The 17,212-nt window shown below is 38.7% G+C and overlaps 1 protein-coding gene across 1 annotated transcript; it reads left to right on the top strand.

Annotated features, from left to right (window-relative positions):
- Nucleotides 1–15,146: 15,146 nt before the first annotated feature.
- LOC140865824 (U-box domain-containing protein 17) lies at nucleotides 15,147–16,448 on the top strand. Its single transcript, XM_073270610.1, has one exon. The coding sequence runs from the start codon at nucleotides 15,282–15,284 to the stop codon at nucleotides 16,206–16,208; it is 927 nt and encodes a 308-aa protein (XP_073126711.1). The 5' UTR covers nucleotides 15,147–15,281; the 3' UTR covers nucleotides 16,209–16,448.
- The last annotated feature ends 764 nt before the right edge of the window (nucleotides 16,449–17,212 follow it).

Here is a 17,212-nt window from a genome sequence, read left to right as displayed (position 1 = left end):
TTTCAAATGCTTCATACTTATATTTCATTAAATATAAATACCCATACCTTGAATAATCATCAGTAAAGGTAATGAAGTAGGTGTGGCCATGTTGAGTCCCAACTCTAAATGGACCACAAACATCTGTATGGATCAAATCCAACAGATTTTGACTACGCTCAGGTTTCCCCTTAAAAGGAGATTTAGTCATTTTCCCTTTTAGGCAGGATTCACAAGTAGGTGAGAGTTAATATCAGACATATCAAACATGCCCTCTCCCACTAGCTTGTTCATCCTCCTTGAGGAAATATGACCTAGTCTAGCGTGCCAAAGGTTTGCCGGGTTTTGACTATCGATTTTCCTTTTGTTTGTTGTCGCCGGTTTATCAACATAATTTATTGGAACGTCTTTTAGTTTTAAGTTGTATAGATCATTTTCAAGTTGTCCATTTCCAATCAAACATTCATTCTTGTAAATATTGCAAATCTCATTCACAAAATTGCAAGAATAACCATCTATCTAGCATAGAAACAGAAATAATGTTTTTAATTAAATCCGGAACAAATAAAACATCTCTTAAAAATAACTTAAAACCGTTCTGCAAAATTAAACAAACATCTCCAATGGCTGTAGCTTCAACTCTGGAACCATTCCTGAGCCTCAGCTGGGTCTCACCCATTCTAAGCCTGCGACTTCTTGTCATCACCTGCAAATCATTGCAAATGTGAGATCCACATCCGGTATCCAATACCCAAGAAGTAGTATTAAGTGAAATGTTTATTTCAATATAGAACATACCCTTTGCAGTTCCCAACTGCTCTAGATATTCCTTGCAGTTGCGCTTCCAATGACCGGGCTTCTTGCAGTAATGGCAAACATCCTTGGATTTTCCATTGTTTGAAGCCTTTGTCTTGTGCTTCTTCTCGGGTTCAACTTTCTTGGGTGGGGCAGAACGTTTCTTACCCTTCGTAATTGGCCCCTTCTTAGCAGAAGATGAGGAGCCCACCAAGAAAGCTGGTTTATCCTTCTTTAGTGTGGATTCATATGTCACAAGCATATTGACCATCTCTTCAAGGGTGGCCTCTATCTTGTTCATATTAAAATTTACCACAAATCCGTCAAACGAAGAAGGAAGAGACAGAAGCAGTAAATCCACGTTGAGTTCATGCTCCAACACCAAATCAAGAGTTGCTAACTTCTGTATGAGCCAAATCACTCGTACCCCATGATCACGGACCGAAGTCCCTTCACGCATGCGACACGTCATTAGCTCCTTAACAGTAGCGAACCTTTCAGCCCTCGATTGAGCCCCAAAAAGTTCCTTGAGTTGAGCGTGAATGTCAGCAGCATTCACGGTGTCCTCAAATCGCCTCTGGAGTTCATCAGACATCGAGGCTTGCATATAGCATTTGGTCTTGATGTCATGGTCCCACCATGCATCAAGTTTGGCCAATTCCTCCGGACTTACGTCAGCTGGTGCTTCCTTCGGAGGTGATTTCTCTAACACGTAGAGCATCTTCTCCGAAGTCAAGACAATCTTCAACTTCCGGAACCATTCCGTATAGTTTGCGCCAGTCAACTTGTTTTGTTCGAGGATCGAGAATAATGGATTACGCGAATTCATTGTATGAAATACTGAAAAGAAAAACAGACATATATCAATGATTGTTTAAGCAATTTACTAAGACAAAAAATAGGCGAATTTAATTTTATGAATCTCACTCCCACTATTTTAACGATTTCACTACCCTCTAGTGAAAACGGGAAACTTTTTCCTTAGTGAGAACATGGAGTCCAATTGACAAACTTATGGTCCCGAATAATATCAGCCAACCATAATTCTCAAAAGGTAGAGCCCAATTGCTTCCAAAGCAACCCCCATGTATTTACCTCATGTCCAATAAGGGCCCAATAATATGACGCCGTTTATAGTGACATGTCAAGATGACCCATCAATATTAAGTTGTGATGGACGGTCGCCATGTGGATCCCCAATAATATGAGCCGATCCCATGGGAGTTCCACCCAACTTACAACATGTGTCGATCCAATGTACAGCTTTCCGACGGACGGGCCCCCCCAATAATATGAGCCGGACCGTATCCGCGGGTAGCATCACATACATTGACCGTTGATGGAAGGTAGGAACATTTAAACAAATTTAAATTTCCTTTATTTATCTTGATATCAATTTTAAATCATATTTAAAATGAGGGATTTTTAATTATGAAAATTTGTCTCATCATTTTTCAATTTATTGTATGCTTGCCGGATTCATACAATTATGTCTAAAACATGCATACAATCATAATATCATATATTATATATAGGATGATCGATTCCATTTCTAATTGACTCGTGGTTGCCAATCACGAGTCTTAGTCCAATCCTAGGTAATATGCAGTATGCAATGCAATCCTATTACATTAACTTCCAATTTACATTTCTTCGTCTTTATTGTCTGCTGGGCCCACCATCTTCAAATCTTGATCTCCCACTAAATCTAATGTATTTACAATAAATAGCAATGACAAGTAGGGGATACATTTTAGGGGTGGAAATGGGCCATAAACCAAGCCCACTTTTATTACATATGACATTCATATTGGGCCATAAACCAGGCACATTAATAAAACCAACAACAATAAAACAAATGTAAATTCCTAACATACACCTACAAAATTGGTCATGGCAATCGATCATCCTTATCCAATAAAATTTAATTCAAAATTAATTTATTGGATATCATGCATATGGCAATTTAAATTTAAACAGGATAAAATCATATTTTACATATAAAATCATATTTTACCTTTTATTAAATAAAATCATATTTTATCTACAGAATCTAATTTTATAGATAAAATCATATTTTACTTAATATATACATAAGATCAAATCTTATCATCAATTGTACCAAAAATAATTGATTTCAAAATTCAATTTAAGGATAAAATATTAAAATTTTCCAAAAATTCAAATTTATCCAAAAATCAATTTTAAAATTTTCGGACTCGAACAATTCGATCCGATGCCTCGTGAACCAATCAAAAACAATTTTTGACCGGACCAAAAATAAAATTTTAACACATTAAAATTAATTTAAATAAAAAATAATAATTTTTCCCGCGGGCCGCCCGGGACACTCCCGGGCCGGCACGCACCCGTGGGCGCGGGCTGGGGCAGCCCGGCTGCCCCTTTAGGGCAGCGACAATCGCTGCCCTGGCGGCGCCGTGCGCCGCCCCTGGGCGGCGCTGTGCGCCCCCTTTGGGCGGCGCCGTGCGCCGCCCGGGCAGCGACCGTCGCTGCCCCACCGGGCAGCGATCCAATCGCTGCCCGGGTTTTGCCCTGAAAAAAAAAAAAATTTTTTTATTTAAAATATTTATTTTGTTTTAAAAAACCAAGACTCAAAAATTTTTGTACAATCGATTAATTTAATCGTTTGATCTGAGCAACCTGGCTCTGATACCACTGTTGGAAAACTGGCGTTCAGATCAATCACGATTGATACCCGGTGCAGCGGAAGTTTAAAATTTTTAGTATGGAACAATTCCATAGTGTGGGTATCAACCATACGATTAAATTATTTGTGTGTGTAAAATTAAATAACTATTATTAAATTTTACCTTCAATCTCGAAGCGAGATTATTGGACACCACACAGATTTCTCTGCGCTTCTTGTATCTCCCTGGAACTGATGAACAAGCTTTCCTTCAATCAGGTCCACGAATGGAGGTTTAATCCCTCTGATAGATTGCACTAGAAAATCTATCAGAAGTTTTCTGCGAAGAGAATAACGAATTTGATTCGCTAATCCTGTCTGCAATTCAAAATCACAGACCGGAAAATCTCTGACAGAGAGAGGGAGGGGCGGCCGAATTTCTAGAGAGAGCTAGTTTTTTTTTTTTTCGAAAACTGTCTCTCAAAATTATGACCTGTTGTGTGTAATTTCTGTACTGCAATAACTTATTTATAATGCAGGACACTAACACCTTAGGGCCCATTAGTCATAAGTTGAGGCCCGACAAGCAAAGCCCGCATGTTCAGAAATTAATATAAAATTCATCGTGACTCCGATTGATAAACCGATTTTACCAATGTGCACAGAAACCATTTCTGCACATTTTAAAGTCAAGATAAATTTTCCTGAATCCGAATTCAGTGGTTTCCAAAAAATGTACATCCCTATGTCATTTTAGGAAATCCTACTCCCTTACTCTTATTTAAGAAGTCCAACTTCTTTATTCATTAAATTTAACTCTTTAAATTTAACTATCTCAACGGGGATTAAAACTCCATTACACTGTGTGACCCTCAATGGTTCAGGGATACAGCTAGTCGTGGGCTCACAACTCCTTGTGACTCGGAACAACGATTTCCGACTTGCCCAACGAATCATGGTAAAGCGCCTAGCAACATCGCCCCATGATTCCCTAGGTATCACTGATAGTGCCTACAAGAACCAGTAGATTTTGGTTAGCGTACAGTACGGTCCCTTCATCCATATATCCCGATCGAATCAACAACCATTGGTATATCGAGAGTCGCTCAAGATTCGATAACTATGCAATACATCTTGAAGATCAAATTAGTGACATCGCATGTGCTACTAAGAAACCATTTCTTAAATCACATCAAGTACTTTGGCCAGAGATTCATCACACTAATATCTCCTCAGATCGCATAGGATATCCACACTCGCAAGTATGTGGTGAATCCTTGACAACAATGCATCGACTCCTATATGTGTTGTAACTGTACCCAATCCCGACACCTGATGACCCTCATAGAGTCGGTAAACGAGTCAAAGCACAGTACTAGCATATAGAGTCTCCATGATGTTTCAAGTAGTAAGGACTAATGGTGTACAACCAAAACCGCGGACTTTATCCACTCGATAAGTGATAACTACTTGGAAAAGTCCGGATAGGGTAGTTCGATTATTCATCCTATGAATATCCATTTGCATGCTTCGAACATCTCCATGTTCCCTACCAATGAAACGTGGTACTCCGCATCGCAAATGCTAGTCTCAAACTCGAGCGATCCTTATCCTTATTATCGGACGGCTCAATCGACTAGGAACAGTTTAGAATATACAGTGACTATAAGATGTATTTCATGATAGACATCCCCATGTTCTACCACATCTTACATACACTATAGTATATTCAAGGTCTTTATCAAAACAACAATAGTATATCATAATATAACAATATGAAGAAAGATAAAGTAATTGCCATTAATAAAAGTGTAAATTACATTAAACAAAAGATCGTTTGTACAAAGAGTCATCAAAGCCCATAGCCACAAGTTGGCTCACTGGGCACCCACTCTTTCAGTCTGCTAGTTCTTTGGGTCCCGTGCCCAATCTTTCAAGAAGTCTAGAACTACTTCTTCCTCTGGTTCTGGAGGTGTTGTCCGTTTCGGTAAGAAGGACAAGTGTGATCACTGTGGGAAGAACCATCCATCCGACAAGTGCCGTAGAGCTTCGGGAGCTTGTTTCCGTTGTGGAGAGACTGGTCATATCCGGAGGGATTGTCCACTGTCTGGGGGAGGCGGTTCTGGTTCTGGTTCAGGATCTGGTTCTCAGGCTACCGTTCAGCAGAGGACGCAGGGACAGCCTGCTGGGAGTTCTCATTTGAGGCCACGAGCTTTTGGCCAGGTGTTTGCCCTGAGACATAATCAGGCAGTGGAGGAGAATGAGAAAGTCATCGTAGGTTTATTTCTGCTTTATGGTATACCTGCTCTTGTACTTATTGACACTGGTGCATCTCATTCCTTCATTTCTACACGTTTTTTTAAGAGGCATAAGTTACCATGCATTGAACTATACGTATTGATGTCTGTTTCTACTCCGACGGGCCAATCTGCTTTGGCTAAACGTCTAGTGATGGGTTGTCCTTTAGAGTTCGAAGGGAACATTCTGTTAGCGAATCTCATGGTCCTGGCGATGGACGACTTTGATTGCATTCTGGAAATAGATATGTTGACTACCTATCGAGCTTCAGTGGGCTGCTATCAGAGATTAGTACGCTTTCATCCGGAGGGGAGTGAGAGCTGGTTTTTCTATGGTGAGGGAGCGCGACCCCCGATGCCTTTCGTATCAGCTTTGAGAGCCTGTCGAGCTATAGAGTCTGGCAGGGAAGGCTACCTTATCTATGCAGTTGATTTGTCCACTGAGAGTATTGGGATAGAGAGCATTCCTGTTGTGGATGAATTTCCAGATGTGTTTCCTGATGAGATTCCGGGTTTTCCTCCTGCTAGGGAAGTCGAGTTTGGCATAGAGTTGATGCCGGGTACTTCACCTATTTCTCGAGCACCGTATCGTCTGGCTCCGTCAGAGATGCGTGAGTTGAAGAATCAGCTACAGGATCTTTTGGACAAGGGATACATTCGTCCTAGTGTATCTCCTTGGGGAGCTCATGTTCTCTTCGTGAAGAAGAAGGATGGGTCGATGCGGTTGTGCATTGACTATCGGCAGCTGAATCGAGTCACTGTGAAGAACAAGTATCTGTTGCCTCGTATTGATGACTTGTTTGATCAGCTGCAGGGCACGTCAGTTTACTCCAAGATTGACTTGAGATCTGGGTATCATCAGTTGAGAGTCCGTGATCAGGACGTATCCAAGACTGCATTCCGTACTCGCTATGGGCAATACGAATTCCTAGTGATGCCATTTGGTTTGACTAATGCGCCGGCTATATTCATGGATCTGATGAACCGTGTCTTCAGGGAGTATTTGGAAAAGTTTGTCGTGGTCTTCATTGACGACATCTTGGTGTATTCGCGTAATACGAAAGAGCATGTTTCTCACTTGCGGTTGGTACTGCAGACTCTTCGAGATGAGCAGTTGTACGCCAAGCTGAGCAAGTGTGAGTTTTGGATGGATAGAGTGGTCTTTCTTGGCCATATCATATCCAGGGAGGGGATTTCTGTTGATCCAAGCAAGATTAAAGCGGTACTTAATTGGTCGCGTCCGAGGACAGTTGCTGAGATCCGTAGTTTTCTGGGTCTAGCAGGGTATTATCGTCGCTTCATTCTGAACTTCTCTCAACTAGCTCGACCTTTGACGCAGCTTACTCGCAAGGGTGTGGACTTTGAGTGGTCCTCCGAGTGTGAGGAGAATTTCTGTGAGCTTCGACGGCGGTTGACTTCTGCGCCGGTGTTGGCATTACCGTCAGGATCTGGAGGGTATGTGGTATACACTGATGCTTCTCTTCAGGGGTTATGTTGTGTTCTGACTCAGAATGGGCATGTGATCGCATACGCTTCTAGACAGCTGAAGCTTCACGAGGACAACTATCCAGTCCATGATTTGGAATTGGCAGCCATTGTGTTCGCTTTGAAGATCTGGCGTCATTATCTGTATGGCGAGAAATTTGAGATCTTCACCGATCATAAGAGTCTCAAATATTTGTTCACTCAGGCGGAGTTGAAAATGAGGAAGAGACGTTGGATGGACTTGCTTAAGGACTATGATTGCGAGATTAAGTACCATCCGGGAGCTGCTAATCTCACCGCTGATGTTTTGAGTCGCAAGGTGCGACTATCCGCACTTCAGACTTGTTCGATGTCTAGTGCGATCAGTGACTGTTGTACTTCAGGTTATACCTTCAAGCATAAGAAAGGTATGCAGAGTATCCAGATGTTTGCGATACTATCTGAGCCAGCTTTGTATTCGCGGATTCGAGATGCTCAGATGTCTGATTCGAAGACCCAGCGTTTAGCTCGTCTAGCTAACGAGGGTAGCTCGTCTGGATTTCATTATCAGTCAGATGGCTTTTTGTGTTTGTCTGGTAGGCTTGTGATTCCGTAGGATGAAGAGTTGCGAGAGGAGATTTTGTCTCAGGCACATCGCACTAAGTTGAGTATTCATCCTGGGAGCAACAAGATGTACAAGGATCTACGTACTCATTTCTGGTGGAAAGGAATGAAACGCAGTGTTTATCAGTTTGTTTCGAGATGTTTGGTGTGTCAGCAGGTCAAGGCAGAGCACCGACGACCTGGAAGATTGCTTCACAGTCTGCCTATTCCTGAATGGAAATGGGAGTTTATCACAATGGACTTTGTGACCCATTTGCCATTATCTCCGAGGAACTGTGATGCTATCTGGGTTGTGGTGGATCGACTCACCATGTCAGCGCATTTCATTGCCTATAGTCGGGAGTACAATGTGAATCGTATGGCACGGTTGTACATTCAGGAGATCATTCGACTTCATGGAGTGCCTGTGAGCATTGTCAGCGATCGGGACCCCAAGTTTACTTCTAGATTCTGGGGGAGTATTCAGCGTGCGATGGGTACTACTCTCAGTTTGAGTACTGCCTATCATCCGGATACAGATGGTCAGTCAGAGCGCACTATCCGTACTTTGGAGGATATGCTTCGAGCGTGCGTTATGGATTTTGGTTCAGCCTGGCAGGATCATTTGCCATTGATCGAGTTCGCGTACAACAACAGCTAACATACTAGCATTGGGATGGCACCTTTTGAGGCGTTGTACGGACGACGTTTTCGTACCCCACTCTTCTGGGAAGAAGTGGGGGAGAGACAGGCTGAGGGACCGGAGTTTATCCAGCAGGCGATAGACATTGTTTATCAGATCAAGAAACGGATTAAGACTGCACAGGATCGTCAGGCCAGCTATGCGAATATCAAGCGTAGGACTTTGCAGTTCGATGTCGGGGAGAAAGTGTTTCTGAGAGTGTCACCTTTCCGCAAGATTCTCAGATTCGGCCTTAAGGGCAAGTTATCTCCCAGGTTTATCGGTCCGTTTGAGATCTTGGAGAGCATTGGCGATTTGGCTTATCGACTAGCTTTGCCACCGCATCTATCCAGTATTCACGACGTGTTCCACGTATCTCTGTTGCGAAGGTATGTGGCGGATGAATCTCATATTCTGCAGCGGTCTGAGGTTCAGGTGAACAAGGATTTGACCTATGTTGAGAAACCTATTCATATCCTGGATTTTAAGGATATGGTTTTACGGAACAAAGTCATTCCTTTGGTTTTAGTTCAATGGCAGCGCCGAGGCACTGAGGAAGATACTTGGGAGCTTGAGGACAGGATGCGTGAAGACCATCCTGAGTTGTTTTGATTTCATTCTTAAGTTGTATTCAGTTGCAAACTCTGTAAACGTTTGATTTGAATAAAGAATGTTTCTGATTTCTGTATTGCATTCAGTACTTAAGATCTGATTTCGAGGACGAAATATCTTAAGTTGGGGAGAATGTATTAGCCCGTAACCAAAATCAGTAATTAAGGAATTAATCATAATTACTTGGATAGAGTTCGGAAGCTCTGAAGGTAAGTTCGGAAGTTCCGAACAGGATCGGAAGCTCCGATGCAGGATCGGAAGCTCCGATCACCCCTATCCGAAGTCAACAAGTGATATTTTGACACGTGGCAGATAAGGATCTTCGAAAGCTCCGATGGCAGGATCGGACGTTCCGATCGAGGTTCGGACGTTCCGATCGAGGATCGGAAGTTCCGATCGTTGTTTATAAATAGAGGGCCGAGGCTTCATTTCCAATTGCCAATTCCGAGTATTTCCCTCTCCTTTCTAGTCTATTCGAGTTGTTCTAGCCTTCCTAGGCTTGACCCGGCGGTCGGCGAGGCGTTCGGTAGTTGTAGCGGAGTTGTGCCCAAGTTCTGGAGGCATCGACATCAAAGAGCTAACGACGGACGAAGGTATAGCTTTTGCTTTCTATAAATATTTAGGAGTATGCAATAGCTTAGTTAAGGCTTTTAGAGCACTTTAATGATAGTAGTATCATTTGGCAGTGTAGAGCAGACTATAGGCGTGGACCTAGAGTTGGTAGAGCTTGCACTGTTTTGAGGTACGGAAGTATTGTTCGAGATATCCTGACTGAGTATACATGTATTATGTGACTACATGGTTTATATGTCATTGATTTATGCTGCATTCATTTGCATACTGAGCTATCTCCTTTGAGATGTCTGTTAGTAGGGTTTTTTCCTATCCTGTTAGTGGTTGGACTTCCATCGATTTGGGTCCGGCATATCCACTGGTATTATGGTATGGGAGCCACCTCCTAAAGCGACAGCACAGCGTGCTACATACCAGGGCCCGGTCTGTCTCTGTTATCTGATCCTTGATCTCGAGTTTATAGGGAGTTCACTTTGCATGCATGTATACTCATACTCTCATACTGAGCGTTTTATGCTCACGTCTCGTACTCTTTGTTTTTGGACACCCTATTCCATGGGGCAGGTTTGCGATTGGACGAGGCGGGTGGATCCAAGAGGGGCTAGTCAGTGGTTGACCAGCTGAAGCTTCGTCTAGGTTTTATTTCTGTTGTTTTGAGGTTGATACAACTATTCGATTTGGTTGTATATTAATTGGATAAATTACAGATTCCTTTACTTGGGATTGTATAATGTTTATGGTTTCCGCAGTTTTATTCTGATATCTGTTTAATTAAGTTAATTGCATGCCTAAGCTCTGTTAGTAGGTGATCCGGGTAAGGGTCACTACATCAAATCATCAGACATACAATAAAACATACTCGAATCCATGTTGGCAAATTCTTTTAGAAAAGTCTTCCACAACCAAATATTCTTAATTCTTTACAGGATCTTTTTTACGTTTAATCCTTGTATAGAATATATATATATATATATATATATATATATATATATATGTATATATATATATCCTTAACTCTCTCTTGAATGAGAAAAAAGAATAATGATCAACCTATTTATAGATTAGGTTTGAAGACTACAAATTTTCAATGTGTACTCCTTCCAAAGTGCCCATTAGTGATATTTTTGTTAGAATCTCATCAATCTTAACATATGGTTTCTACACATTAAATTTCATACATATAAATCACTTATTTTACCCATTTAACTTAGGCCATCTCTAACTAGAAACACCATTTGGTGCAATTTCTACAATAAAATAGTGTAATTTCTGCACCAAACACAACATTCCATCTTCAACTCATTTACTTCAAATCTTATACCAAAAAAATATTCTCGAAATATTTTCTTTATTTTAAATATATTAATTCTTATCATTTATTTAATATCTTTTTACAAATTTAACAATATAATTAATATTTATATTATATAAATAGTATTTTATTGTTAATAAATGTAAATAATATATGATTATGATATAAATTAAATTATAGATAATATAAATTAATATACGAAAATTGTTAAAATTGGTAAATACAAATACAACTTCAAACATAATACGAATATAAAACGGATACGACATCAAACATAATATAAATGCAAATTCAAACATAACACTACGTGATCTGGAATCGAACCTTTGTGTATGGCTCTTTGCTCTTGTTGGACAATGCACGCAACAACCAAATCTTGCTCTAAAGATATAACATTTAAAATTCTTTTTTTATTTGTAAAATTCTCAACAACATTCATTCAATCGTTTTGTGTTTCATTTTCTTTGTCCGACAATAAAGATGAGCTAGAGGACGATACATGCGATTTGGATTGTGAATTCATTTTCAAGATAATGAGAAGTTAAAATGAGTGGTGTTAGAAAATAGGATAATTCGATCACATTATATAATGGTTTTTAAAAATATAATTGGACGGATTATATTCTTATCTGTGTCAGAACATAGATTTCCTATCAATATCATGGCCGTTGGATGTATATTAATATTCTGATTTAGATCATGACTGTTGGATAAAATTTCCTATCTATATCACAATCGGTGGATTATATTTTTATCTTATCTTCATTGTTGGATTAGATTACATTTTATCTACAAAAGGATCGTTGGATTAGATTACACGACCGTTGGATGAATTATATTTAAATCTAGATAGTGACCATTGAATTTCTAATTTAGATCTATATCACGACCGTTGGATGTATTATAATCAAATCTTAATCATGACCGTTGGTGTAAATTTGTTATCTATATAACAACCGCTGGATTAGATTTCATCTTATCTACAAAAGAACTGTTAGATCAGATTACATGTAATCTTGACCGTTTGATAAGATTGCAATCTTATTATATTTTCGGTATAAATAAACTATAGCAGACTCATTATCATCACACCTACAAATTTCAATCTTATCATCACTTTCAAGCAAACAAATGACATCCAATGCTAGAACTGCTTCTTACATCGTTGAAAAATATAGGATTTCATGTCATGTGTATCTTGACATAACACAAAATCCTATCATAGGTATCAATCAATCCAAAGATCAATTTTGAATTCGTGTTGAAGAAGCATATAACAGCAGCAAACCAAACACCCTACAAGGGTGTAACAAAAGATCACTGCAGTGTCGCATGAAAGTTATACTCCGTTAGGTTGGAAGATTGAGGGGATGCATTCACCGAATTGAAATTCTCAAACCAAGTGGAGAATCTGACGAGGATATTGTGAGATTATTTTTATATTTTTTTTGTTTACTAATTTAAACTCTTATATGAGTTGAGTATTTTCATGAAGTTGAACAGAGCAAAAGATCTGTTCATGCAAGATCCTAATTACAGCAAAGGATTCGTCGCAATCAGAAACTCAGACATCAAAGACTCCATTATCAGGTTCTCATGGAATAAATTCTTTTTCAATTAATTTAAGTAGTGATGAAAATATAGGTAACTCTTCATCCGATAGACCTCTTGGAGTTAAAAAGAAAAAATTAAAGAAAAAAAGAGATGACAATATTTTAGAATTATTATCTACGATGAAACAAGGACATCGCAAACTTATTGATATACTAGAAAAGGGATCCAGTGAACTTCAACAAAATTATGATCTTAAAATGCTTGAGCTGCAAAATATTAAATTAAAATTAGAAAATCAGAAAAAGAAAAATAAATATTGACGACAAGAATTGTCATTGACTGTCTTTTAAGAGGAGCAAGAGTTATGTATATGGATTTGAGCACAATTGAAGATCCAAAAATGCGTGAAATTGTTCGAATGGAACGAGCAAAAATTGTGCAAAAAAGAAAAGAAGCATATGAAGTCTGAACAACAAGATGTTGACACGTTTGGAAAATATTTGGGTGATATTGGAGGATCTGGTTCTAATTTATCACCATATTATTGATTATATTTTAAATGTATATTTGTTCCAATTTTTGTCTTTGTATTTGTATTTTGAATTATGTGTTTCAATTTGAATGTGTGTTTCAATCGTGTATTTCAATTTGCATTTGTAATATTGTATTTTAATTACGTGTATTTCAATTATGTATTTAAATTTGGTATTTGTAGTCCAATTTGTAATTGTAATTTTATTATTTGCTTTTGTATTACACAATTGTATTATTTATAAATCTAAATTTAATTATTTAATAAATAAATATTAAATTAAATTAATAATTAAATATTTATTGATTAAATTAAATTAATAGTTATAATAAAAATTGTTGTACTAATATTTAATTATTAAAACAATAAAATAAATATTAAATTATTATTTATAATTATAAAAAAAAGTATTTAAAAAATAAAAAAACAAAAACAAAAATTTTGCACCAAATTCGGATTTTGACGCAGTAAATAGCGCCCCCATTGGAGCACAATTGCTAGGTAGCCTTGGACTCTCCCTTAGGGGTCATTCTATGCTGGCAGACCAGTACTGCCCGATCTGCCAGATACAATGGTCCCGGGCCATTTTGCACATCACATCATGGTGATGTGTCATGGTCCGGGGCCATTGGATTGCCCTCCGAGCACTACCCCGGAGGGCAGCTAAGAATTGTCCCGACCTTAGATAGTATATAATATTATTTTATTTTATATCTAAATATTTAAGTCCATTATACTATATAGAATAAAAATTCTAACACATTTTACATTATGGGAGTTTAATTTGATGCTTGAGTGTTCTTGGACTGACTAAATTATCACTAAACGAAAAAAACTCACATTACAATTGTTGCCGACATGGTGACATTAAAATTTAAAAGTAGTCATTTATATATTATTTTACTGCAATTGATTTCGTGAACTCATTTTGTCAAGAAAGTTACAGACATGGTGATTCTAATCCTTACATTTAATAGAATTTCTATTTAATTTTACTACTTTGGAAATTATATGTTTGTGATTTTCTTTGTCAAAAATCATATGTTAAACCTCAGAATTCGAGTATATGTTCCAAAAATTTTGTAAAAGAAATTAAAATTTCATTTCGGTAGTTGATCATAAAACGTTTATTTTTTTTATGTTTTGAGAACTTGCAGTTGATGGGTGTGCATTGGGTAAATCTCCGAACTAACGCAATAATTTGTAAGACACGTTAGTTAGATAAACTGTACTATGCAAACTCTATGCCACAAACTCACCCAAAAGATACTGGTATTGAGAATCGAATTTTCGATCATTTTTCAAACATTCATCTACTCTACCCAACTTAAATACCCTTGAGAGCACTGATTGATAGTTTTTGTTTTCTTTTGCTTGTGGCAAAGGTCTGTTAGAGTTAGGTATGAATTGAATTCGATATCTCGTTTCAATTACTACGCGACTTTTGTGCTGGATATAATTTACAAGCAAATAGACACGAGTGATTGGGACTTGAGGCCACTCCTTATTTTAAAAAATGGTAACTGGGGACACGTACCAAATTTTTAAAGATATTTTGCATACCTTTCTTTTATTGTAAATTAAACAACCATATTTTTAATTTAAAGAAGAAATTAAATCAAAACATTGACTAATGTAAGATAATTTCCAAAAAAAGAAACATTAATCATTTTTATAAATTAAAATACTTCATAATTTCGATAAACTTAGCTCCGATCAACTCGTTTTAAAAGTATATGATACTTTATCTTTCAAAAAATTTGTGCCCTTCTATATTTTTTAAATAAAACATTTATTTATTTATTTAAATATGTGTTAGGTTAGTTTTCGAAAAAATAACATAAATTGTGTGTTTCTCGATAACTTTGTAACTCGTCAAAAATTTATTTTTAAGACGAGACATTGAATTTGAGAGCTAATCATAACAATATATTCTCCCAATTCAAAAAAAAAAAAAAAATTAATTTTCATAACAGTTATTTTTAACGAGTGAAAAAAAAAGTGCTCCAGTAAGTTTTCTTGACCCAGCCACATTAGAAATTATCAAATTACCAAACCTCCGCTTAATGGACTCATTCCTTTACATTTATATTTTAATGAGTACAAATGGTGGAGACTTTTAGCCAAAGTCAACAATTTTACAGCCCACCGAACAAATACGATAGTTTCAATCACGTCTCCTCCAAATCTGTCAAAGGAAATCTCTGTTGATCGTTGAATGCTTGGAAACCATGGAGATTGTGAAGCGGAGAACTGTGAAATCGTTGGTGACCAAGATGGGTTCTGTGTCGGAACAGACCCGCATCGAATCCATCTGCGAGCTGCGTTTGCTCACTAAAAACGACCCCGAAAGCCGCCCGATAATCGCGGAGGCGAACGCCATACCCTTGATCGCGGAATCCCTTTACTCTCCGGTTAAGATTCTTCAAGAAAACGCCACCGCCACGCTCTTGAACTTGTCTATATCCTGCAAAGAGCATCTCATGTCTTCCCACGGGGTTCTCGATGCCCTCTCCCACGCCCTACGCAACCCCGCCTCCCCTTTCTCTGCCCAGTGCGCCGCCGCGACCATTTTCAGCCTCGTGAGCTTCGAGTCGTATCGCCCCATTATCGGGCACAAGAGGGATATCATATTCGGGCTGGTGGAGATTGTTAGGAATCATGGATCGGCAGCTCGGTCGATCAAGGATGCTCTCAGAGCCCTTTTCGGGATTGCTCTGTATCCGATGAATAGAGCTCAAATGGTTGAGCTTGGGACTGTTCAGGCTTTGATTTCGTTGATAGTGAAGGATGGGAGAGTGGGGCTGGTGGAAGATGCCACAGCTGTGATTGCACAAGTGGCAGGGTGTGAGGAGAGCTGGGAGGCATTCAAGAAAGCTTCGAGCGTCAGTGTTTTGATGGATTTGTTGGATAATTCCACGGGTTCGAGTCATCGGACTAAGGAGAATGCGGTCTACACCATGTTGAATTTGGTGCAATGTGGAGGGGAGAAGGTTGTGAGTGAGTTGAAGGGGAAAGTAGAGGCAAGGGTGATTGAAGGGATTCATGATGTGGTGGAAAACGGTAGCGAAAAGGGTAAAGCTAAGGCCTTGGAGCTTTTAAAGATTTTTGATTCCAAAAATGGGTTTTCGGGGTCTTTGTCGAGCCACTCGTCGTGAAAGTTTGAAGTTTTGATGTTGTGATTCTCTTGTAAAATTATTTTGGATTGATCATATGTTTGTATGTCATGTCACTTGCATTTGATGAAACTGATATAGCTATGACAATACTGTGGTGCATGCAAGGAATGGATAGAAAAGATTGGTGTATTGTGATTTGTGCATAGGACTTAGAAGTGCTAGATTTTGTTACATTTGTTGTATTGTATAGTTTTTCTAAGTGGTATTGTCAATTGTGTCTTTGCTGACTTTATTATGATACACCACTTGTATCCGTGAACTTTTAAGTACTTTAGGCCTCCTACGTTTTCGTGTACGATTCCTTGAACCTATGATCAATAAGATGAACTGGTTGCTTGTCGAATCCTACTTGATACAGCTTATGTATTTTAGTTGTGTCTCAACTTTCTTGCTTGCTGTCTACTGTTTAATCTGGCAAATCTTCACCATTTTGTCCGAAAGCTCGTACAAGTGCAATTTCTTAGCCGGTATTTGCAAAATGGGCACCTGGGATATGATAGTGTTGAACATGGAAGTGATGCTCATATCACTGGAAGATGTGCAACGAAGAAAGATTCGTGGATTGTTGACAGGAGATATATACCGCGGTTTGCCGCAGCCTCTGTTTCCTTGGAATCCTTAACACCAAATTCTATACTTGTACGTTGTTGGGCAGAACATGCATGTGCACCGAAAAGACTGATGTTTGCAGTTTTGGTGTTCTGGTGCTCGAAATCTCAGCTGATGCTTCTTTTCATTGAGATGGATCCCAACATTGTTGGATGGGTATAACTTATTTTTCCTCCTCTGTGTAAAAATTTCTAGTGACTAACGTTTGATTATTAAGTACTTCTATGCCAAAATATCTTTGTGATGCAAAATACATAACCAGGAAGAGAGGGTAGAGGGGAGGGCTCGAGTCTCCCTCAATTGGTGCACAAGTGAGATCAGTTGGCTACAAGTCCGATTTCAGACCTATTTAGTTTTCTTTGCATGCATGGGGA

This window comes from Henckelia pumila, chromosome 4 (assembly GCF_033568475.1).
Source record: "Henckelia pumila isolate YLH828 chromosome 4, ASM3356847v2, whole genome shotgun sequence".
NCBI lineage: Eukaryota > Viridiplantae > Streptophyta > Magnoliopsida > Lamiales > Gesneriaceae > Henckelia > Henckelia pumila.
This window is presented reverse-complemented; position numbering and strand designations above follow the sequence as displayed.